General features: G+C 39.0%; 2 protein-coding genes across 4 annotated transcripts in view; one reads left to right on the forward strand and one right to left on the reverse strand.

Annotated features, from left to right (window-relative positions):
* The window catches only part of IQGAP2 (IQ motif containing GTPase activating protein 2), a 125836-nt gene that overhangs the window by 15741 nt on the left and 84953 nt on the right, over nt 1-25142 (reverse strand). For all 3 annotated transcript variants that reach the window (XM_085321998.1, XM_085321997.1, XM_085321996.1), the window contains 15 exons: nt 24699-24862; nt 16266-16356; nt 12994-13152; nt 11633-11775; nt 10413-10583; nt 8758-8841; nt 8009-8080; nt 7686-7755; nt 7156-7364; nt 6452-6601; nt 5522-5685; nt 4602-4826; nt 3833-3973; nt 3414-3498; nt 832-1064 (listed from right to left, as the gene is read on the reverse strand). In XM_085321998.1, the coding sequence (XP_085178124.1) occupies nt 832-1064; nt 3414-3498; nt 3833-3973; nt 4602-4826; nt 5522-5685; nt 6452-6601; nt 7156-7364; nt 7686-7755; nt 8009-8080; nt 8758-8841; nt 10413-10583; nt 11633-11775; nt 12994-13152; nt 16266-16356; nt 24699-24862 (2161 nt within the window). The remainder of the gene's footprint in view (nt 1-831; nt 1065-3413; nt 3499-3832; nt 3974-4601; nt 4827-5521; nt 5686-6451; nt 6602-7155; nt 7365-7685; nt 7756-8008; nt 8081-8757; nt 8842-10412; nt 10584-11632; nt 11776-12993; nt 13153-16265; nt 16357-24698; nt 24863-25142) is intronic.
* On the forward strand, nt 18586-22951 carry F2RL2 (coagulation factor II thrombin receptor like 2). The gene is made up of 2 exons (XM_085322001.1): nt 18586-18844; nt 20549-22951. The coding sequence occupies exons 1-2, from the start codon at nt 18787-18789 to the stop codon at nt 21634-21636; spliced, it is 1146 nt and encodes a 381-aa protein (XP_085178127.1). The 5' UTR covers nt 18586-18786; the 3' UTR covers nt 21637-22951.

Here is a 25142-nt window from a genome sequence, read left to right on the forward strand (position 1 = left end):
GTAATCGAGTTGGAAGTGAGATTGTAGTGATCAAGAGCCAAGTAGAATATGTTTTCTCCTTAACAGCTTTGCTGTCCTCCCTACTCCCAGCACTTCTCCACCTTATTTTCTCTTCAAATTTGTGTCAAGCCCTTAAGTGCTTTAACATGCTTTAACAAGCGGAGTGACTCAGCTGCTCTCMTATCTTTGCTCATGCCTCGCCTCTCAAGGAAATCCATTATATGAACTTTTGCTTTCATTTAGCACAGACATTAAAGACTGTCACTTATGAGTGTCAGTTACAAATTTGTCACAAGACAGAAGAACACTACAACCTAATAACAACCACTCTAAAAGATGGGCACTAATTCCAAACAAYTTACATTATCTGGAGCCTGTAATTCCCTATGAGATATTTTGGAAAAACATGTAGTTTCCTATGATTATCTCAGGAAAGATGAAAGAATAAGAACCAAAAAATGCAGCTTTTCCCTGAGTAATTTTTTCCTCAGACAAAATACTCAGCTGCTCTGACCTCTGGAAGAACACATTATTTCTGCTAAATAATAAATCATTCCATTTTGTTCGCACAATCTATTTGCCATTAAGAAGTCTTAACTGCAACCAAATCAGCAGGATGGATCAGTTCTTAAAGCAATGCTGATGTTGAAATACAGTGTGTTACTTCTCACTGCTGAGGAAGTTGAAGCAGACACTATGACAAATCACTCGATATTTCTAACTTGCAGCAAAATGATATTTTTTTWAAAAAAGAATTCGTATAAATTCATTTGCCTTATTCATCCCAGAGCAGATTTCTCAGAGCATAGGTATTTGGAAGAGTTTTCACACCTGAACTTCTGGTATGTCTGTGAGAGGTAACTGTTCATAGATGAAAGATGTTCGCTCTCTCCTTCAAAGAGTTTGTTAGAAGCAGCATGCTGAAGGACTTTTGCAACACAACCTAGATTCCTCCTCTGGTCAGGATGTATCTGGCCCCCAGCTGTCATATCAATTATGTCAAAACCATCAGGAGCAACGATGGCAGGGTTCATGTAGCGATAATACAGGAGGTTTCCAACAATCTAAAAGAAAAACAGTTTTAAGGGCTCTTCCCTTTGTATATACTAATTATATTTTTTACAAAACATGATCAAACACTTCTGCTTCTGAATTAGACACAGGAATTGGTGGTAGAAAACTGTGGGGAAACACTCCTAAAATGTAAGTGTTATCTATGTGGCTAGCTCAAAAAGTCTGCAGTCTCGTATAAAAAGATTCAAGCATAATAATGGGCACTACACCATAAACAAAATAATAAAAAGATAAATATTGGATTAAATAGTCTCCCATCCCAAACCAATCACTTCCTTAAAAAAAGATCTTGCCAAAACATTAAACAATTACTTATTAAAAAACCTAGAATGTTTAAAGCTCAATTCAAACTAGGTTACTTATGAAAAAACAGTTATCTGGTTTTCACTGTCAGAAATATATTCCAGACAGACATCTTTGGGCATATTCTATTTTGTATTCCAAACATTACAACAAATGCCAGAAATAACTGAAGATTGTATCTAGAGTTTTCTATTTTTGAACTTTAGCATAATAAAATTTCTGAATAAAATGTTCAGTTAAAGATGACTCTTACAAAATTTCATTGTGCTATAGATGAGAAAATTAGATGTTCATTCCATGACAAATATTTCCAACATTCACGCACTCCGACAGGTGTCCCAATAACATTTAGCTAGCACAAAAGCTCAAGYTTATTCACATTTTAAACACACATACCCACAGGAGTGGAATCAAACCTTTATCCTAATAACTCCTCAAAGATGATAATCCTATATATTTGTTAGGTTTGGCTCAGTTCTTATTTTTCTGGGATTGCTTCTCCACAAAAGAAACAAAAATTGTACATACTCCAAACTTTCTAATAAAAAGCACAGTCACAGTCAATTAAACAGCATTTATTGCCCTTCTTTGGGCTTGGAAGTTGTGTCTTTTAAAGCATCCCTCTGAACGTTAGTAAGAGAATTTCTATTGTCAGGTTTGGTTTGGTTCTACTGACATTATCAGCTACTGCAAGACTTTGAGTTGAATGTGTCAATGTAAACATAACCAATGTAAACACATCCCTTTTAAAAATTTTACTAGGTTCAGCTCCAGAGGTTTGTTCTCTGAAATGCTAAATATCCCTGCCAGCTTCTACTGTGTTCACTGGTAAGGTTCCAGCTGTTTTTAGAAAGCTCTGAAAGGCTAGATAGCATAAGTTTCTACAGTGATGTTACAATAACTTGGATCATGAAGACAACTGTTTCGCATTAGTCCTGGTCCCATCAACAAGCAATAAGCATCAATAATTACTTTCTGTAATTAGCTTCAGCTTGTGCAGTCACCTGCAGAACCTCCAAYGTACAAACATAAGGGCTTTTACCTAGCTGCCTTATGCTGATTGAATTTGTTACTTATTTCATAAGTTGAATGACACGTCTGTCTATCACTCTAGCAATGCAGACTAAAGAACTTCATAAATGCTGCTTGTGAAGATTTCAATGTATTGTTTAAACACACAAAAGCAGAATCAATTTTTCACCAGAGGAGCCTGAAGTCTTCTAAACTGGCTCCAGAAAAAATTCAGCATCAAACAGCATCTTTTTAAAGGATAATAAAAAGTCTCACTGAAATGAATGCCTCAAATTTTAGAACCATTTCAATAAACATCCACAAAACTATTTTTATTAAAATGCAAATAGTTTGAATTCTCATGAGGTATCAGTTTCTTAGTTGGATGGAAGGCTCATTGAGCTATTCCTCCAAGTCCTCTAAAGCAGCACAGTAGCTGCGACAGGTTAGAGATGGGCATTGTGCCAGTAATATACCTATCACTCAACACAATTTACTTTTCAGTTTGTAAAAATGTAATTCCCACAAGTTTTACAAGCATCTTAGGTGTAACAGAAGATTCTACTTGCAGTTTGTTCTTAGAGCCCTTTCCTYGTGGTTTTTAAATATTAATTCAGTTATTTTTCCAATACATGTATTTTTATTATCCTAAATTAATTTCAGGTGAGAAAGAAAAGAGTTAAGACCACAGTGCTCTTCATGAAGAGACTGCTGGGAAGAAAGAATAGGAGGACAACACCAAAAAACAAGATGATTCAGATAAACTCCAACCCTTTAAGAATGATTATAGATCTGACTGTCCCCAACATCTTGTGCAGGAATTGTAGAGTACCCAGATTACAAAAGCTAGGTCATGGCAACAGAGTTCCCTTTTCCCTTGCTTCCACCACCCCTCTGCAACCCAAGAACTGAATTTCTTCAATAAATGAAGATGTTTTCAGGTACTTAGTATACTAAGTGTCAATAAAATTCCCTTTTGGCATAAAAAGAACAAGCTGCTGGCAGTTTGCCCCTCAGAAGTCTACCTTTAATAGTTCATCTTCTGTTGCATCTGGAAATTTCTCATGGAGCGAGCTCTTCAGAACTTTGGCTATATATCTCATTCCATAACTACATGTAGAACAGATGAAAAGGAAAATAATGGAAAGACTTAGATGAAACACAAACAAATCATTCTAGTCAGCCAAGATACTGGTTCTTCCCTCAGCCACTTAAAACACAAAACAAGATGATAATGGAAACTACAAAATGTTTCACATATAGGTAGACATTCACTAGGCTAAAGCAGAGTAGGGTTCTGTGATATGGAGAAACCTCTCCCTCTACTGGAAAGGTCATTAAAGAGGYACATATCACAAGCCATGTAATTTGAAAGGATGAACTTTGCATAAAGCTTCACTGTGCACATGAACTGCTGCCTGGAGAGTCCTAGTTYAGCACTTACGGCATCATATTGAGAGATGAGAATATGGATGTGAGAACTTTGTCAGTTACTGCTCGCAAGCTCTGAATCGATGATTCCAATTTATTGACTACTTCTGTATGTGTTAATGCTTGTTCTGTGGTTACATCATACGGCAATTTGCTGCAAAGCAAGYAGACACTAAATCAGCCCAAATGTACTTGAGACTAAAATAAAACTTGTTTGGCTTTGTAAAATCATCACTGAACAAAAAAAACACATAGAACAAGACATATACAACTGAATTTGGTTAAATAACAAAATTCTCAGATTGATTAGGATGTTTTTTCTTTTTTTTTTCTTTTTTTTTTGGAACAGGGGGACAACATGCTATCACATGCCTTCCCCTACTTACAAAAGGAGAATTTCTTTTCAAAAGGTAAGTCCCAAGTATGGATTTCTGCATCCTAGTATAGCTCCTCAAAAGCACAGAACGCTGCTAACAGATGTTGTTACAAATTCTGGGCACAAGTTTGCAAATTCTTCCAAGGCATAGCTTACTACACTAGCAAAGGCTATGATGGAAATGACTCAAAGTTCAYAGCCAAAGTGATTCTTCTGTTCAGAACAGATTATAGTATTTCAAGCACTCCTCCCCACCCCCTCCAAAATCTCATTGTGTTGTGTGGAAATGTGGGAAATGGGTAGACACACGGACGGACATGAGTGAAATTTGTCAGAAAAGAAGTTGAGCTGAGGGATCCCTCAAGTATTTAACAGACAGTGTAATACATCGAACTTCTTCACTCACCTGGCTTCACCAGTCTGCATTTCTAACTGGTTTACCCATGTCTTGTACACRTCCACAGGACTAGTGTTGATTATGAGGGACTTGTCATCCATGATGTCCTTCACCACCGGGGCCAGGAGCTGGCGCAGAGTGTTCTGCCCACGAGCACCTCGATTGAAGCTGACGACCATCTTAATGACAGTGGGGTTTCCAGTGACAATATCCTGTATCTGATCTACCTTAGAGCTGTATCAAAAGCAGAATACTACTCAGATCTGACTTATGCATGCAGTTACCCACKTTTTCTAAACATTTTTCAAAATCACACTTCTGAAAGTATCCTTTCAGAATCCTAATTGACTTTTTACATGCTGAAGCATGTTTATACAGCTTATTTATTAGACTTTCGTATAAGGCAAGACTACAGAAGTTACTTGCTGAATTATAATGCAAGTTAAAATAATGCTCCTGGAACATGGTATATAGTGAGTAGCAGCTAATCTATACCTGATTCAGGCCAAAATCTCTCATCARCAAATACCTGTTAAGTATATAAATTGTGTTTATTATTTCAGGATAACCACCAACTCTATACTTACAGAACACACATTTACACAAAGAAAACATGGACTTTCTCCAACCTTTCATACTCAAGCAGAAAAGTAATGAAACTGTAGTAAGTATTCATTCTTTCAAGTGATCTCTCATACAAAAAAGATTTCTCCACCAYAGAAAGATTTCTCTGTGAATCTAAAATAGCTTGAGCTGGAAATAAATTACACCATCCTGAAAGCACAAACTTCTCTTGTGGCAAAACTATATATATAATTTTATAACAATTACAAAATTATGAATTAATTCTACCTTAAAGAATTTGATTAAAGAATTCATTGACCTATCTGTAGACTATTTAACTAAAGTCTTCTAGTAAATGTACATACTTTATTTCCTCTTCTAGAGCAGTTTTAAAGAGTTTAAGAAGCAGATATTCTTCTCGCTGATTGGAGGCATAGTTGTATAGAGTGAAGATGACTGTATCCATAAATTTGGTTGATTTGTTTTGAGGCATCTGGAAAATCAGCTTTGCCAGATATGTGGGATTAGTCTACAAAATAARCAAATGACTCAAATTCAATTTTCTGAGATGAACTACCCACACTCTGGGGGCAGTACTTTATTTCTGTTAACAATAAAAACATTTATATTGATTCCCATATACATCACTTTTTTGCACCAGCTTTACTTTTTTCCCAAATGTTAATGCATTAAGAAACACTGAATACTGCACTATGCAAATAGCATAGGTAAGGATTTTATTGAAAATCTCTAAACACAGTAYTTCTGTATATTAGCTCTGTGTATCCAATGCTAAGTGAAGGCAATATCTACCAAAAAGACATTGCATACTATGTATATACTTAAGTTTCAGAAGGTATCTGTCCTGGAAGATCTAAAATTCCTCTAAAATATTTTAAATGAGTTGAGATTAATTAAAAAAAATACAAAACTGGATGCATTATGTGCTGTCAGCTGCAAAACAGACAGTTTCCTTTTCCCCACATGCAATGTAGAATAAAAATGACAGTAATTTATATGGACTAAAAGATGCATGGAAAATCTCTTTYTGGCTTCAAGATGGACTGAAGTTATTCACAAGAATAAAATACCTATTTCTTGCACAGTTTAAAGACAAGGATATTTTCAATTACAGCAATATTAGAAGATAATGATGATGTTTACAGTGGTCTGCATAATATAGTCCTTTGGAGATCTTTTTGTAGTCACCACTGCAAGCACTAAAACAAAGCGAAGGATATACTTTTTGTTTGTCCTTAGCAATTCGTGGTTTTTAACTTCTACATTAAAATTACCTGTAAAAGGTAGAATAAATGTTGATAAGCCTCCAGTTTTTTTCTTCTCTCCTTACTCAAACCTTTGATACCCTGTTTGTCAACCATAACCATCTCTTCCAGCTGACTTTTGCTCTTTTTGTTAAGTTTCTTACTGTGCAGTACCACATCCTGCAGATAGAATGATTAAAGGTTTACATATTCACAAAAAGACAAAGTGGAAAAGTAACATTTTCCAAACATTTTGGTGTCATATTGCTACAGGRTCCTTTATTAGCAATTTTGTGCTTTTTGCTTCATTCACTAACAGGTGTTTTGAACATGTTTAAGTGTATCTCGTCATCATTACAGCTTGCCAGTAATGGCTGTCTAGGTAACCCAACCTCAGGTACAGACTCATTCATTATTTAGTTAAAATGAGTAAGCTCTCAAATAATTTGAAATCTATTCCATTCTACCACAGAAAAGATGCTTAAAATCTAACAAGCAATTACTACTACTTATGAGAGGCAAAACAAAGAGTGACATTCAGTAATAAACTGACATATCATTTGGAACAACAGAGTAACCTCTAATGCAACTCACATTCAGCTATCTGGATAATTTAAAACATGCAAAGGAAGTGCTTCATTTCCCCAGGAGTATTTTATCTAATCCTGCATTGCTTGAACACAGAAAACTGTTCAGTGCATGCTACCAAGAGTGCTTAAACAGAGTCTGCTGACCTGAAGAGTGATTCTGTTTTTCACTAGCAGTCCAATCTTTATATCCATTAAATTCAAGTCTTTTTCCAGCTGTTGATTGGATCGGATTTTTGTAACCACTTCTTCCCTTAACCTTGTTACTTCTAGTTCTTCTTGAAAGTCTAAGTCACTTTGGTCCAAGAGGTAGGCAAATTTGCGCAAGACAGTCAAGGGTGGATTTTCAGCACCAACTGTAGTTGAAGTAAATAGTCTTGTTAATTGACATAACCTCAAACACACAAAAAACAAGGAACTGATCCCTACAGAAAAACTCTGAACTCTATAGAGAAGTTCATGCCATTTAGAATAAAGGTTAAATATTTTTGTCATCCTGTGCAAGTACAGCTTTGTAAAATAGTTATAGCCATAAAACGATTTGTTTACAAATGCTTGCAGCTGCTTTTGAAGAGGAATGGGAAACTCAGAAATCCTGCTTGGAAGTTTAGAAAAAATGACTGAACACAGTAACATACATCTCTTCAGACATACCATGTTTAACTATTACCACTTACTTAGTGTTCTGTAGTCCTCCCTAGCTTTATTTGCTCTGAGAAACGCTTGTATCTTCACAATTTCTTCGTTCTGGAAGGGACCAAGATTAGATACAAAGAATCAATAAACTTCTAAACTACAATTCGTATTTTGTRTAAAATGATGAATATTGGTATCTAGATAAAGACTAGTATCACTGGGGGAAAAAACACACAAATGTCTGCAGTTAGAATAAATTTTTGTTCAGAAGCATCTTGCAGAACCTGTGTACTCATTCCTGAGATTCCAGTGCACTTGAAGTCATTTTAATGCTCTATGCTGAAAATGGAGGAAAAGTACTTACGTGATCCTTGAAGTATTGCAGACGTTTCCTATAAGCTCTCTTTGTTAGCCACATTTTGACCCATGACTGAATCTGAAAGTTAAATAAAAACTCAATATACACTGCACAAAGCAGGGTGGGTGGGTATGGTGGAAGTTACGCTACCCTCTGATGGTCCCCTGTTGTAAGCATGCTGTGCTGTCATACCTGGGGACAGATGATCATACTGTTGGGCTCCTATAGTTCAGTGACCAGATAGAGGCTTTGATTAAAATCACAGGTTGAATTCAAGGCTCTACCTACCACTGGAACACAGAAATGATTTGCCAAAGGTAATGCTGCCTTCACATCTCAGCTCTCATTTGTACAGTCTTCCTCAGATATAGGAAATGAATATCCTAGCTGTAATCTGCTCATGATATAGTATCCTATTATCACCCAATAGAAATTTTAGTATTTTCTGGACAGATATTTGACAGCTTTTAATGAAGTGACACTACTCTGTCAGCTCCCATATTTTCTAACTCAGTATTATGGGAAGGCAAGTGTAAGAAAGTCTCTATTATGAGCCACTTGAGTTCAAAGCACATTAGAAGTCAAACACTTAACATTCAAGAACTTACTGAAGCTGCCAATTTAAAAGCACCACACAAGTTTCTGAAACAAAAGTCTATTCAATTTTGATTGTTTCAGTCTCAGATTCCCAGGCTGTGGAAGACCCTAACGATTGATGAATATACCCAAGCTCTTAAATACAAATGGAATCTTACCTTGACAACAGCAGCAACGTTGCCTTGAAGCACCTTTAATCTGTCAACATAGCTTTTCCTCTGTTTGTATCCTTTCCAGAAAGCCTATTTTATAAAAGGCACGAGACTATTACTAATAATAGACTAGTATTTATTCAAGTCTACATATATACACTAAAATCATTAACAGTTTTTATCTTGTACAGAAAAACTGAYGTTATGGTAAAAAGATAGTGAAGAAAGATACTTAAGTAAGCAGAGCTGTTCCTTTATATTTTTACAGTGCCCAAAACACACTCCATGTGAATTTTGAACAAATTCACCACAAAACTTTGTTGCCAAATGCCATTTCCTCTCCATCCCCTGAGGGCATCATTACTCTGCCTTTTGCCACTAATACACCCAAAACGTTTAACAGCCCAGTCACCAGCTGTACCTTGTGCACAGGCAAACTCAGTCTCCTCTTCCGCCATTACACCCAAGAGCTACCCCCCGACTCTTGCCCAGCCCAGGCTCCTTCTCCCAGTCTCTGCTCTAAGATTACCAGCCTGCCAAGGTCACCCAGGACCACCATCTCGTACCACAGAGGACGTAACTTCCTCATACCCTCAACTTGTCTCTCCCTTCACTAGCCCTAAAGCAAACTTTTGGTAAGGACCTCAACGACAAGGATAAGTTACTCTCGGCCTTTACCTTATTTTGCCTTTCATTTCTATTCCACCATTCTTAGCCTCCATTTGCTGGCTTTTCACAAGCCGTTTCTATTTTAATGCTCATGGAAAACAATCAGATAAGAACTTTGTTTACAAAACAGTTCTCCAGATACTTTTGAATCTGACCAGACACTGAATTCCTCAAAACAGTACAGTCCTCTATTAAGCCTGGACACCATGCAGAAAAATGAAAATTCAGTCCAACAAACAGGCTCTCAGGTTCTAATAGTAAGAATATATATTGAAATGAATGGTTAAGATATGTAAATGCCAAAAATAAAAATCAGTTGCCCACTGTTTCATACTTCCTTTTTCAGCATTAGAGTTCTGGGTTTTGCTGCTGTTGTGCTTTTTCAGAGTTGAATAAATTGCTTCTAACAAGAGGTGGTTATTTAACTAGTTAAAATCAGCTGCATGKGCATTTGTCAGTGTTCACACTCAGCACAGTTTCCTTTATACTGCTTCTGGAGTACAGCAAGCTGAACACGTCCAAGTAATGCTGCTGGAACCAGAGAACACCAAGAACGCCGCCACTCCCTACCCAATTATGACTGCTTCATGAAGCAGCGCAAGCACAGCTTCCCACTGGGGATGGTCTGGCAAGGAATGCATTTCCTACATTACGCTTTGCCAAGGAATTTTTGCTTCAATACTCAATGAATATCTTCCAGCTTCACACTGTGCATAATTAGGTATATCACAGAAAACCTGAACTTCTCTGACTGAAGTAACTTAGACRGCAGGTATATGTGATCTACTGCTCTTAAAATGGGCAATTTGCTATTTAAAAGCTCACTCTAGTAAAGACAGGGACACATTGGCAGACGCAGATGTTTGAACTGCTGCTAATGAAGACAGGGTGGCAGACTTGGTCGAGATTTGGGCCAGCACTATTTAGCCACAATCTTTTCACATTTTACCCTTTATMCCAAGCAAGGTGACCTCCTTGTTCTAGTACAATACCTGTATTTTGATAGCAGATGGTTCCTGGGTTTGGAGGTATGCTTTTCTCGCCTCGTAATTTTTTCTGACCAAGAATCCCCTTGCTCGGGCTTGCAGCTGAACAATCAGATTTTCATTTGCAAGCCACAGCTGCTCTCGATTGTAATCTGCTGTAACTTGCCCAACAATGCTCTGTCAAGAGATCATGGAAAAAGGTCACTTAAAAGGAGCTATGCAAAAAAATTCAAGCCAAAACCATTCTGGAATTTGGCTTGTACGGTCTTCATCTGTACAGCTTATGTCTATCATATTCAAGCCCCTCCAACTTATCCATAGATTTTAACCAATAAGAATGAAGAGCTACTTTGTAACCACTGAATTTTATACAAAGAGTAATTGAACTCCTACCAATTAACTAGCTAGATATGCCATTTTTGAAGGATTTTTTAAATTTAATTTTATTTTTTAAATACATCAGGGTTGAGTTCTACTTTCCAAATGCTTCCAAACTTTTGTAGAAGCCAGAAATCTAGGAATCTAGAATTGAATGTAGGAGCGCTGTACATAGAAGCATACTTGCATACCTCAGTATTGCTCCTATGAAAGTTCAGAAGAACCTACACTGTGATTTGTGTTCTTTTATGAAGCATAGTAAGCCCACAGACTAGATGGGCTGTACAAGTATAAACAAGCAGCTTGCACAGAAGCTTGTGTGATTTTTGCTGCAAGTCGTATTTTATGCTAATAGAAAGTCTCCACAGTAAGGAGTTTGAAGTACCATACTCATCCCATTGTATCTGGAGGTATAAGCATGCTGATGGGTGATTAGATTTAAACACAGAAAAGCGCTTCCCCTCCGCTCCTAAGTACATTTTGAAACTCATCATAGGACAATTCAAAGACCAAAACTGCGAGAGGATAAAAAAACAGTAATATGACTTTCTTCCATAGACGTCTCTAGTGATGGCCACTAAAAATGATGCCATGGTTGCAACCTCCACTTAGGAAGTCCCTAAATGATTGTCAGACATAAACCAGGAGGATGTGCTATCATTATCTCCCTTTTCCCTTACACTTTATATGATGCTTCTATACTGTCAAAGAAGAAAAAAGATGAGTTAAAAGGATCTTTGGTTTCATGCAGTACAGCCTCTTATTGCCTTGACATTGCCACATCTTACCATCTGTCCAATATTATGCTGCATTTGCATACAATTGCAGGAAACATTTCAGCAACCTACCTGGATTTCTTGACCAGTTAACCAAGAAGTTTTTGGTATAACTCCTTCAGGGGCAACACAGGTACCTTCCTCAGTCTCCACATTGTAATAGTAATCATACATATCTTTCATTACAAGTTTAATCCATGGACTTTCACTAGAATCTAAAAGCAATATATACTGTTATTAGCACACATTTTGGAGTCCTGTTACACATAGAAGTTACAGCTTTTCCTACATGTTCCTCATCTCTACATTTCTTACAACGTTAGTTATCTATTTTCTGTGCCAAGTCACCATACATCTTGGGCCAGTTTGTAATAAGGACATTTTCAAAATGTCCTATTATATGAATCATGATCATTCTTCTATGATGGAACAGCTAGAAAGGTTAGTACAGAGGCACTACCAGCTTCTTAAAACCAGAACATGCCAAGTTAGTGCTTACTGCTGAAATAGTTTTTGTCACATCTTCCATCATCACTCCCGTAAGTGAAACAGAGGTAGTGTTTGTAAAAAACCTTTTTTTTTTCTTTCTTCTTTTTTTTTCCTGCCTGACTCTAGGCCTTATTGACACTTAGGTCACACAGATTTCCTGTAGCCAAGTCTGTTTGGTGCCATCAGCTTTGGTAAACAGGCTGTAACCTAAAGGGCAGGAAAAGCCTCATTTCCTCATGGACAAAAGGCTCCAAGGTAGAGCTGATAGGGTCAGTTGTGCAAGATGCCCTCTAAACACATATTGCAGGATGAAACATGCACATCTGCTCTAAGAACGTGTGCTAGGTCACATATTACAGATTGGTAGCTACTCTTGGCTGTGTTAGCTATGATCAACTTGCAACTTTACCATGCCATCACATCCCATCATCTGTGCTATAGGCAGAGTCTAGCCCCAGTCACTACTGATGCACACTGCTCCAGCATTGCACGGGGACCTGAAATGTGGCATGGGCACTTCAGCAGAGCCTGACCTGACCCTTGGCATATGCCCATAAGGCTGAAGCACACAGTCTAACCCCTCCCTGCTCCTGCCAGCAGAGGGGGAAACCTGAAGAGCAGTGTGGTTTTCTGAGAGTGTGTACTAGTTTACTAACAGAGAGAAGCTGCCTTAACTTCACTCAGAAGTTAATCTGACCCTAGCTAGAATCCAGAAATAACTAGAATTATTTCCTAGTCTACACTGTGCTCTGAGCAATGGATGCAACAATTCAACGCTGTGTAAAAAGAACTTGGGCAAAAAATATATTTCTCAAATAAAAGATTACAAAACAGCAGCCCTGTCCTGCAAATTACAGTGATTTTAGGTAAGCCTTCTATGCTAGTTTTCCAGATGCTTCAGCAATATGAAAATGTGGAACTTTCTTAGCAGTGAAGGTTTTTACCTTTAGTTTTTAGCTTTTTGGCTTCTGAAAGGGTCTTGAAGTAGGTTTCACCACACTCTGGAATGACTCGTAGTCCAAACTTGGACTGAAGTATCATCAGGATTGGTTGCGAATCGCCCTTCTCCAAGCTCTTGTTAATCATTGATGTCCCAAGAGCCACTAGGGTAAAATAATAACACAAAAAATCAGATGGTTTTATGGCATACACAAAAATTCACGGTGCCTCATCCCTTTCCAGTCTACTGCATGCTTGCAAGGACAAGTATTTCAGACAAAAGCAAGCTTGTAGGACAGAAAGAGCACACTMCACACAGGCTGCGAGGCAGCCACAGCGTGGTTGAGAGCGGACTGTGGGCAAAGCTGCTCCTCTATCAACCAACACCCCAAGTGACTCTGATGGAGGAAGGCTAAGGATTACAGGCATCCAAATTCAATGGAAATGATTCCTTTCTGGTGATAAGTGTTGAGACTGACACTACTGCTCTAAAGGACCATGTGACCCCCTGTAAAATTATGAGCTAAATGAAGCTTATCCATCCACAGCTGCAGGAGATCTGTAGGCTGTAAATACACCAATTCTGCTCTTGCAGCACTTCAAATCTCAGTATTAGATCAACACTGAAGGGCTCTTTTCCACACCCATCCTCCCTTCAAACAGCTAAGATATACAAAACACAGCTGTCCCATGTGATAAGCCTGAGCCCTCAAAAGGGCCAAAGATCAACTCTTTCCCATAACATGGACTCTCTCAAGACAGGAATTGTGCTTTGATAGCCTTCTCATGCAAAATGGAAGGTTTCTCTTCTTGAAGGGTATCACACGTACAGCTAATATTTGGCTAATCTCATTTTGCTCTCCTTTTGGATATAGAGTAGAATGGTCTGCACTGATTGATGAGATAGAGCAACATGATGCAAATTGAGCTGCAACCACCACAAAGAATTCGGACATGTATCCAAAGTGCACCAGCAACTGCACTTCTGAGCACTTCTCCCTAAATGAACATTAGAGGCAGAATCCGTTGTTGACTGGGAAGATGGTTTGTCTAGAGGCCTTTTAAATTTTCATAAATGTAACTTTTAACATTTTGCTTTGCTCTTTTATGCCACTAACTTATACAAGGCAGAAAAATTACATTTAGAAGAGCTCAAGATTGTTCCAGCACAGCTGTCAAAGTACCTCTTCTTATCTCATTGCTATTGCCATCACTGTAGCAGTCTCAAAAATATACTTTCCTCCGACTGAAACAAAAATAAGTGTTAGATACTCTCTACTTTTGTATGAAAGTTTCTTGGCAGAGGCAGGGGGTGGAATTCAAAAGATAGCTTTTCTGTGCTACACAGGTCAAAATGAAAGTTCATTTACAAGTTATAATCATATTGAACTTTCTAAGTTTAGGCTTTGTGAACACAGCATGCTGACTTCCTGAAGCAGGATGTACTTGCTATAGGAAATATCAGGCCCTGTGTAGCGGAAAAATTTTAAATCTCAGTTTTTAACTGCAAAAATCTTAGAGCACCTCTAAAGAATGTGGATGACACTATGCTGACACAGGTTTGTTTCAACCCATGAGACACAGTACAGGAGATTAGCAAGCAACTTGTTAAAATACTTCTATTGATCATGCTTGATCATGCAAAACTACGTATTTACTGCAAACATGGTGACAGAGTCCATATATAGAAATGATTTTACTGTAACAACTGACTAGCAGATAGAGCAAAGGCCTATCTTTTGCAATCAAGTGGTATTGATACATGGATAATTCTGTGCTGCTTTCTCTAAGCCATTTATGTGACCTTCATGGTGCTCTTACACCAGAGGCCACAACCTAGCAGGTTTTCTAGTCACGTTTTAGCTTTAACTCGCATCCGTTTACAAGTAATGAATTTCCCTCCCATCCTTGTGCTCAGATGTTTCCTCATGCCTCCGGATGCCATTGATTGGAAGGTATTTTTGCCCACAAAAGGAGGTATCAGTACCCCAAGGACAAGAGCTCAGTTTAGAAAGCTATGTGCTTTTGACCTCAGCTTGGAAAATACAAATTGGATGCTTTTCACAGATGCACAAGTTACAAAAATATTACAAATGTCATTGGCATACCTAACTAGTTAAATTAAGACTGTAAATCAATTCTAGCATAATAGCAACATGAAATTCAATATTTTTGTAGCAGGGATAGAAGATTAAATTTTTTAATAGCTAGCCCTGTTCCTTCTATTCTACCCACACCATTCAAAACATAGGCAGTCAACAATCAGAAGTCTCTAAGTAAACAAACTACAGCACTGTATTAATAAAGGTTGAATGCAGCTTTGCAAGAATGAATTGAGTTCAGCAGTTGTATTCACAAGCTCTCAGTGTGCTGAAGAAGGCGACTTTGACTCATCCAAGCAGATTCTCCCCAAAGCCAACTGCAGCACAGCCAAACCAATACTCAGTCTCAAGCTAAACACTTCACCTAGTCTGTGCTGGCCCCTGGCAGAACCACTTGAGGACTCCACCAGGCTTTCCAGCATGCCCCACATATCTCATCACTCTTATTTTCACTTTACTTGTGACCCAAAATTATATTGTAGATATTTTTTTCTAAATTATATTTAATCAAAACTTTTATCAGAAGATATTGAGAATCCAGTACACAAGGCTGTAACAGTACCTACCTCAGCCTTTTCTGCACAGATTTCTCCTGCTTCTTTACAGATTAAAAGAGGGTGCACTTCTCCAAAAAGTTAAGTGCATATTTTATATTACTTAAGAATATAGTCCTAATTTTTTTTATTGGTAATTAATAAAAGACATTATGATGAATTAATATTAAATAAAGTTATAACCATTTAAGAATTTGCTCTTATAGCATACATGAAGATTTTAGTCTTATATAAGCAAAATAAGATCTTAAGCGATATCATGCCTTCATTTTCTCATTTCTTTCTGTTTTCATATCAGTGGAGAAGTACAGTAATAGGCAGTGTTTCTATCAGCTCTGACAATGCACCGACCCTAGAAATTTTAGTCATATCATTATCCTATGTAAGAGAAACCACTAAACTATTAGCCAAACCTTAAATATTACTACTCTAGATAAAATTAACACTATCCCCGGGATTTAAGTCACCCCAATTTCAGAATGACAAAGGGCATGCACTCATTTCTTCCAATGTGTTTAAAGGTCTTTCACATATCCATGAAGAGGAAAAAGATTACAAATTCAGCAGTTTTTTTTAAGACTAAGAACAACAGGGGCAACATAGAGGTATGTTAATGCTTACAGATTTCTGCTTCTTTTATATTCCTATTAGCATCGCTGATCCCTTTTTGTATTTCATCCAGCCACAGAACTGCCGATTCATCCTGGGATTCCTGGAAAAATGATAGAGAAATGCTTTATAAAAGAACTGAAGGAATTAACTACAAAAGAAAAGTATTACAAAAATCTGTCCAAACATACTGACAGAGCTCTGATACACAGACTCTCCTTGGGCACTAAAAACAATCTGACCACTTGAAAGCKGCAATAAAACAAGGCTCTAGTTCATGTTCCATTTACTGACTTGAACAAATGCATGTTCAAACCCAAAGCTCTCAAAGTTTTTATTTGTAGAAGACACCCCCCTACCAAAGGTAAATAAAAACTACGAGCAGAGCTGGAAGCAATCTTTTCCATTTCCATAACAGGAAAGCAAAATAATTGGAGCATTAAGTCAAATCAAATACAACCAGACAGTACAGTGATAGTAGCATGAACAGCAGAGCAGAAGATTATAGAAAGTTAATTTTCTTTCAAAATTCCCTATTTGGAAAGGACACACACACACTCAGCAAAGATTACATGAGAAAATACCAGCAGTGACTGGCATAGACGGACGACTCAGGTTTAGTCACAGTGACTGTTACTCCAGGTAGCAAACATTTCAGGAATTAGGCAGCAGAGCAGGTTTCACAGTTCGTGACATTATAGCCAGCGTAAAAYACAGGGTGCTCTGTACAAGGTAACCCTTCCTTTCTGATGAAGTTTCAACYTCAGGCTATAGTGGATAGACCTGATGTCCTGACGTACACAAACATTAAGCAGCTTAGAGCAAGAGCTCACATGAAAAAACAGGGGCACGCGGGAGGCACGACACCCACGTAAAGCTCGGACCACTTCCGAGCGTCATTAACCAGTTGGCAGGAGTTGCCGTTCAGAGCTTCACAGAAGCTGATTTCTAAAATGTGAACCCGAAACCAGATGTCTGGGTTGTCCCAGCACTTGCAGGGCTGGTGGACAGCAAGAAAGTGGGCAGCGAGGGCATGCTCGGCAGGGCGGGCGCCGAGCGGCCAGGCTCCTCRGCCCGCATTCGCAGATGGGCGGCTGCTTCGGCTCGGAGAAAAGATCTGGGAGCTGGAGAGACATTTAGAAGTTAATATAATAGATGGGGGAACAAAGCTTTCTAGAGAAATAAAAGTGCCAGATCTGTAAGATACTAATGATGACTGGAACTGGAATATACTGACTTGATAAAGGAGGATATGCACACATTTCAGAAAATTATTTCACCATAGCAGAAAATAAAAACCAGGAAAGGGCCATAGAGCACTAAAACAGCTTGTGCGGACAAAGAACCAGCTTTGCAATGTGTATCACTGTTACAGGGCCCAGCTCCAGGCCAAAATCCAATAAAACTATGGTCCACAAATAGCAAGGAGTAAACAGGGTGAAAAAATGACAAAAACACTCTTCAGGTTTCATAATATATATAAACAAAGCAACAAATGGTTTAGATAAAATTAAGTATTATCAGGTAACGATGTAATAGCAGGACACACAACGCAAGTGCAGCAGAAAATTAGAGTTAACATCCGAGAAAGCACATACTAAATTGCAAAACTACAAACAGTTTCTGGAATACAGTTGTGAAACGGAGAAGAATCTGGTGCCCAGTTCCTACAAGCTTCAAACAAGAACAAATACAAATATTACTCTGAAGCCAAACACCACTTATTCCAGTCCTCACCACTAGCTTGGAGGCCAGGCCAAGTCTTGCGTTAATTTTGTTGGCTAGAGGCAAACCACTATTTTATGGCATTCAAGCAAAAATAGTATTTCAGACAGAGAAAAAGGAAGGGAACAACAAAACAGCAAATGAACATGGGGTAGAGGCGGTAGAGGCTGCAGCCTGTTGGGAGGGACGTTGTCCACACGTCGCTGGTGGTCAGAGGGAGCGCAGAGGCCAAAGCCAAGCCAAAGCAGAACACACGTTTTTTAAGACGTGCATCTTTTTCAGTTCGTGCCTTGCTTTCCCCTTTGCATTCACTAAACCAAGACTGCCGCCCTGTTCCCGGAGCCTGGCTTCTTCCTCGAGAGCACAGGATTTAACAACATGGGACTTTGGTCCGTGAATGAGACCTCTAAGGATTTACTAAACCCTCCTTTTGATTCTTCCAGAAAAAGGGATTTTCTCCAGATAGCCACCCATACAAATCCCAGCAGAACGCGCGGAGCCCCCACGTCACCTTCGGGCTCCTGGTAAATTAGGAGTTAAGTTACTGCTGCAAAGCAATCGAACCCCGGTGCTGGGCAGAGGCTGAATCTGAGTCATGTGTGCATATCTGGATACGTCACACCCTCCTCGCTGTAGTAGACAAAGAACAAACTGCTTCTTACCATAAATCCCATGGCTGCAGGATGCTTCTGGGGGACGGATCTATCGTTCGTTAGCCCTTTACCGAGAAATAAATCCCCCATTAAAAGGCTCTTGAGATGAGCTAGAGCAGCACTGGATTTTTGCCAGCTGGATTTAACACACTACAATGAAGATACTGGTTTTAACTGGATTGTTCTCTCTCACCTCAAGTCTTTTCACAGCAGGTAAGTCCTCCCTTCTGCACCAGTTCTGTATTTTAGTTGACAGTTTTTCTTTATCAGCATTACAGCAGCTTAAACGGACTGTAGATAACTACACTCTCAGAAGTCTCATTTAAAGGCAGATCTTTATACTTCCATTTCAGTGACACCTTGCATTACTCTCCCCCTTTAGCACAATCATTTCAAATAAGGCTTTTTACAGCTTTTAAGGGAGCTTACTGAAAGCCCATCTCTCCCAGGCTCACCCTTGCCTGTGTTTCTGTAGCGATATGGTAATGTTAGACCTGTAGAGTCACGTTCCTTCTGCTTTAAAGAGCTGAACAGAATTACAGCTCCACAGACGGTGTCATTACGGGGAAACGCTCTCCTAGCTCCTCTCCGGTGACAAAAATAACCGAAGGAAATGATCAAAGARTAAGCCCAGTTTTCCTCACTAGAATTAAAGCTGCTTTGAAACTAAGCTCATTTTTATAAGCTGTTTTATATATAAGACATAAAATATAAAATATACACATATATATCTTCAAAGGAGCGAATAAAGTTCATTTTTTGGACTAATCATCCAAATATTAAGAGGCATGCAGTCTATTAATTACGTGATTTCAAGTCACTCTACCATAAGTCTGACAGTTTCAAAAYAGTGAGTCTAGATAAAGCTGTTTTCCATATTTTATTCCAGTATAGAAGGGTAAAAGAAAAACCCACAGGTTTTAGTTAAAATCTTCGTTCGCTTATTGTGAATTCCCATTCCAAAGTAGCTATGAATTTTTAAATGACAAAATTTATTACACAGAGCTACGGCTGCTTCTTCTCCAGAATCTCTTTTATACAGTCCCTTCTRAAGCTGCTTGCTGAAAACACTGGAGCTTCAACTTAGAAACGTCAGCGTGTCCTTACAAAGTTCTCTACCAGGCACCGAGGAGCAGGCATTAGTAACAGTGACCAGCAGTACTAGGCTTTGCCCACATGCTAAGAGCATTTACTGACTGARGATTTCTTTGCTGGAGGAAAAAAAGTTTTATTAGCTTACAAATAGATTCGGTCTAATATTAATCCAAACTTTTTAATTYAGTTCTTAAAATAGTAACTGGTCTGCCTTGAGTATGAGAAATTGAAAAGATCTGGTTTGCTTTAGAGTCTAAAGCCGAAGAATACAGAACAGTAACATTAATTTGATTTGTAAGACCAAAAAATGAGTTAATCGGATTTCCTAACCGGAAAACTGTAACATGAGTTAAGCAAGCTGGTGCTTTTTGCATCTTTTGCTGTCATGCATTTCCCACAGTAAGTGGCAAGAATTTTACTCCTGTTTCCTTTRGAAATTGTGACCAAGCCTAAACCAAGGCTGCTGCTTACATGATGAATTACCATTAGTACCTGGCAAAATCCTCTGCAGGTGGTAATATTACAGATGCCTTCAATAACTTTGCCAGTAAAGATTACTGAAAACATTTGAAATGCAGAAAATCTAGTTTAATATTAAATTCATACAAAATTTTCAGGGTTGGGTGTTAGATGACCAAGGGGAAAAAAAAAGTGAAGACTGTCCTTGAGCACATTTGGTATAAGCACCTAAAGCAGAACTCTAAGTCTTCTACATATAAACTGCTTCTCACATGGAAAGATTTACCTTTCTCCTTACCTGAGGCTGATTATACTGATAATCCAGTAGTATRCCTATTCTAACAATTTTAACTTTTTTCCAAGCTTCAGAATCTTCCCCGAATAGCTCTGCAATTCAAACAGTGTCTCTTATCAAGACTTTTCGTGGCATTTCGGCAAGAGACTACGACTATATTCCCCCTTACGCTATAGAAGGGGAGACCACGACCGTTCGTAGCAGGGAGCACAAATGCTCTTCAAAAAAGCCAAATGACTCGATTTTAACAGACGTTAACAACACRACGTTGGAGTACCTGACCAGTTCTCTGAGCACCAAGCTAATACCTGCCGTCTACCTCGGCGCTGTTTTGTTAGGGGTGCCATCTAATGCCGTTATTCTGTGGATGCTGCTCTTCCGAATCCGATCCGTGTGTACTGCCATCCTCTACACAAACTTAGCTGTTTCAGACCTGCTGTTCTGCATCATATTGCCATTCAAAATAGCATATCACCTCAACGGAAACAACTGGATTTTTGGTGAGATGATGTGTCGAACTACAACCGCCGTGTTTTATGGCAACATGTACTGCTCCATTCTGCTGCTCACGTGCATCAGCATCAGCCGGTACGTGGCCATCGTCCACCCCTTCGCCTACAAGAGGCTGCCCAAGCGCGCCTACGCCACCGCCGTCTGCGCTACCGTGTGGACCATCGTCTTCCTGTACATGCTGCCGCTTTGCATCATGAAGCAGAGCTATTATGTGAAACAGCTGGACATTTTCACCTGTCACGACGTGCACAACGCCTGTGAAACTGTATCAGCCTTCCAGTTCTACTACTACATTTCTTTAGCTATCTTTGGGTTTCTAATACCTCTTGCAACTATCATTTTCTGCTACATCTCAATCATACAAACACTCAAGACTCATGAATGGTTCTGGTATGTTAAAGTAAGTCTTTTGATCCTGACAATCTTTGCTATTTGCTTTGTACCAAGCAACATTATCCTTATTGTCCATCACATCAACTATTATTATTATAACACAGATAGGTTGTATTCTTTTTATCTAATTGCTTTATGTCTTAGTAGCTTAAATAGTTGCCTCGATCCTTTTCTTTACTTTCTGATGTCCAAAATCAGAAGTCAATCCAATATTTATCTAACAATGGTTAAGGTATCCAGGGAAAAATGAAATTAGTTCTGTATTTATTATTGTTGGAATTATGATTTTTTATAGTGTTAATGCAGGTAGCAATAAACCTCAGGTACAACTGGAATTAAATAAAAACACATTAAAAAAACATGCTCCTCTCAGTAAAATTTACTTAGTTCCAAGAACCATATGAGAGGTGTTGTCTGAAATAAAATTTCAGAGCTGGCAAAGTTTATCAGGCATGTTACAATAACTGGTGTACTTAGACTCAGGGAAGTAGCTAAGCATCTCCATTTTCTTCTAAAAAGCTCAATTTTATGGCCACGAAGAAGACAGCATCAACCATCAAAGCCTCTAATCGCCAAAAGACAAAGCAATGCTCGAACAGCACTTTCAGGCCTGTTTATGATTTCCAAATACTTCAGATGAGCTCTCAATGCAAAATGACTGCAGGAATGCTGATGCAAAACCAACCTTTTTTGTGGAAATGGGAAAAAATAAAAGCACTTTCTTTGTGTACAGGGACTGTATAGCTTTGTAAAAGCTCCGTATCTATGCATCCCTATACAGCCAAGAGCAAATGCAGCCCTGGATGATGAAAATAAAGAATCAGAGTCCCTTTAGCTTCCAAGGGCAGTAAATCCACAAGCATACGCAGAACCTGATGCACTTCCAAGGAAGCAACTTCCATTAGATAACTTAACCAGTTTGCACTGGAGACTTGTTCTTCCACTTTGTCAGCTCCCGTGCGCCTGTAACCCACAAGCACTGCTGGAGGCTAGCCCTTATCAGCAGAAATCCAGGCGTGCTTTATTCTTGCTTGGTAAGCACAACAGGGAAGTTATTCTGTAGCATTCCCTTGATTTGCACATCCTCACAGGAAATACCTACAGTGTTACAAGTACTAAGGGTAGTTATGATTAATTGTCCACCTTAATAAAGCAAAGAGTTGGCTTGCACATTTACAGCAACTCAGAATCTACATAACCTGAGTGCAAGTTCCTACAAAATGAATTCAATGGCTGGTGTTTTGTAACCGCAGTGTAAAAAGCAGTGATGAGAAAAAGGGAGTTTTACATGAATTTCATTTAGCATTTTAAGAAACATTACTTAAAAATAAAATCATTTGCACTGGAAAACAAAATGTCTCTAAGAAATTAGAGACTAGTAAGGGTCCTGGCTCCTAATTTAAAGCCTCAGTTTTGCCATTTTTGCAAAATGTACAAGAACATATTAAAATTATCTTTGAGCCAGATATTACACAATTATTGTAATCATCATAAAAATGCCAATTGGACTGTAAAAGCCAAGCATTATCAAGTCTATCATTAAAAATAAAGTAACATGGAAACCATTTCAAAATTTGGTACATTTGTTGACACCTCAGGTATCCATAATGCACTTTGGGATCACAGAGTTTCTCTTCGTTAAGACTCAGATACACTTGATTTGAAATGGCTGTAAGAATTATTGCAAACTATTGTATAAAATTATGGGAATAAATAAACTCCATTTTTGTATTTTCATTTTCAAGCAAGAACAACTAGGTGTGAACTGAGATTAAAGCTTACAAAGGGAAGTGGGAGATTTGAATGCAGATTGTATTTATCCAAAGCCACCACAATTACAGGGAGGGACATGTCAGCAGAACGGTTAGAATAAGCAGTCAGTTTTGACCCACGTTTTTCCAGACAACGGGGGATACAGGAAGTTCACAGGCAGACCTCTCTAATCCTTGTAAATCACTTCCTTCTTCTACAGCTCACTCTAAAAACACACCAAATACGATGGAAGACAGATTTGCTTTAAGAACGGTCTCAGAAGCAGGAGGACAGATTTAGTCATGGCATAGCTCTTTCAGTTGTTTGGTTTTGTTTTTAATAGGCTCAATCTAAATAATATCCTTATCTAAAGAAAGAAGATGTCAACGTCATTAGGCAGTACACAGAGGAACTTGTATTAACGCATCCAAGATGGCAACGGTTCAGTCTCTTTCTTTTGGGAGCATGTACAGCAGGGTATCTTGCTCTCCTTCCAAACAGGAGGATGGATTTTTTTTTTCTTGGCGGTGAAGGGGGAAGAAGAGGGCTTGTTTAAAGTAGTTGTAAGCTGAACTACTTAAGAACCTCCCAAACGTTGAGCTGCAAGATTTCAAAATGACGATCCAGGTAAGCCAGCCCTGCTCCTGGGTAAGGAACTGTGACTCGTGCTACGTCTCTCTCGAAGGCTCTGACTGTGGTTACAGACACATGCTGTTCTCGCCGCGGAAGAGGCGGCAAGGCAGCGGAAAGGCTTTTCTACACGCCGGCGTGCGAGGGCTTTTCCAGCCGAAYATTCGCTTTAGGAACACGTCAGAATTGTAGGCGTCTTTTCCAAGCACTGGACTTCTTGAGTGCTGTGCTAGTAGCTTTAGCTAATCTTGCATTCAGCCTCATCCTGCAAGCTGTTCAGCTGCTCTTTGTTTACACTTCCCCGTGCTGACGCTGACCAGGGCACTGCTTTTGCGGAAGCGGACACCAGTACCCTGCTGTGACGGGATCAGCCTGACTGCACGTACGAGGAAGGCAGGACGTCATTACGTGACAACAGCAGGATGCAAATACACACAAATCATTGTTAAAAAAACCCAAACTGAAGCAACCGAGGTGCCTCAATGAAACAGCTCTCAGAAGTCTGTGAGTGGAAATTGTGACTCCTTCAGCTCTACACTTCAGGCAAAAACCTCARATCTCATTCACTTTGTAGCTACCTGCCTGATACTAACCCTGGTAACTAGACAATTGCACAACTTCGTAGCTTTACCAGTACAGCTATCCACATCTTTTCCAATTGCTGCAGCACCCTGGTCAACTTAACAATAGATCAAGGTTAGCTCAAGTCAGTAGTGACAAACATGCAGAATATATCCAAGTATTAATACTGAGAATTAATCCCTCATGCCAGTCACGGGATATGCTGTAGTGGAAAATTTTGTCATTGTTGACTTATTCACCACCCCGTTGGCACAACTAATCCAACCACCAGGGCGACCAGGACAGGGACACACACATAAGTAAAAAGAACTGGCATTGCAATGTTCCAACAAGCAGCAACGCTCTAACCTTGCATTTCTGTGCTTTGGCATGGTGCAGGACATCCTGATAGTGCCTTGCATTTACTGGTCTCACATCTTGCAGCTTGGCTGTGGGTAACAGTAGAGTTTCTAGAGTTTTCTCAGGATTTCCTTGGTCAATTGCTTCATTAATGTGGCCAATCGCAATAATTCCTATGGAATTGAAAAGTTATTAAAGATGTAGTCATCAAGGAAGATATAAGTTATCACAAAGCAGACACAAACACAGCAGTAGAAGACAGGAAAAATCAAGTTACAAGAAAGCAGAGGCAGCAACAGCAGCTGATTTAAAGGTGTTTTTGCTCAAATAGTCACACGAAGCCATTAAGTCGGACAGTGTCCCTTTCTCCTGCGGTTACCTAGCTAGCCGAGCCTGCCCTCTTCACGAGCCCCCAACCCACCCGTGTCGAAAGAGGCACGGGGGCTTCCTCGC

The sequence above is a fragment of the Rhea americana genome, unplaced genomic scaffold, assembly GCF_003343005.1.
Source record: "Rhea americana isolate MKP2758 unplaced genomic scaffold, rheAme1 scaffold_74, whole genome shotgun sequence".
NCBI lineage: Eukaryota > Metazoa > Chordata > Aves > Rheiformes > Rheidae > Rhea > Rhea americana.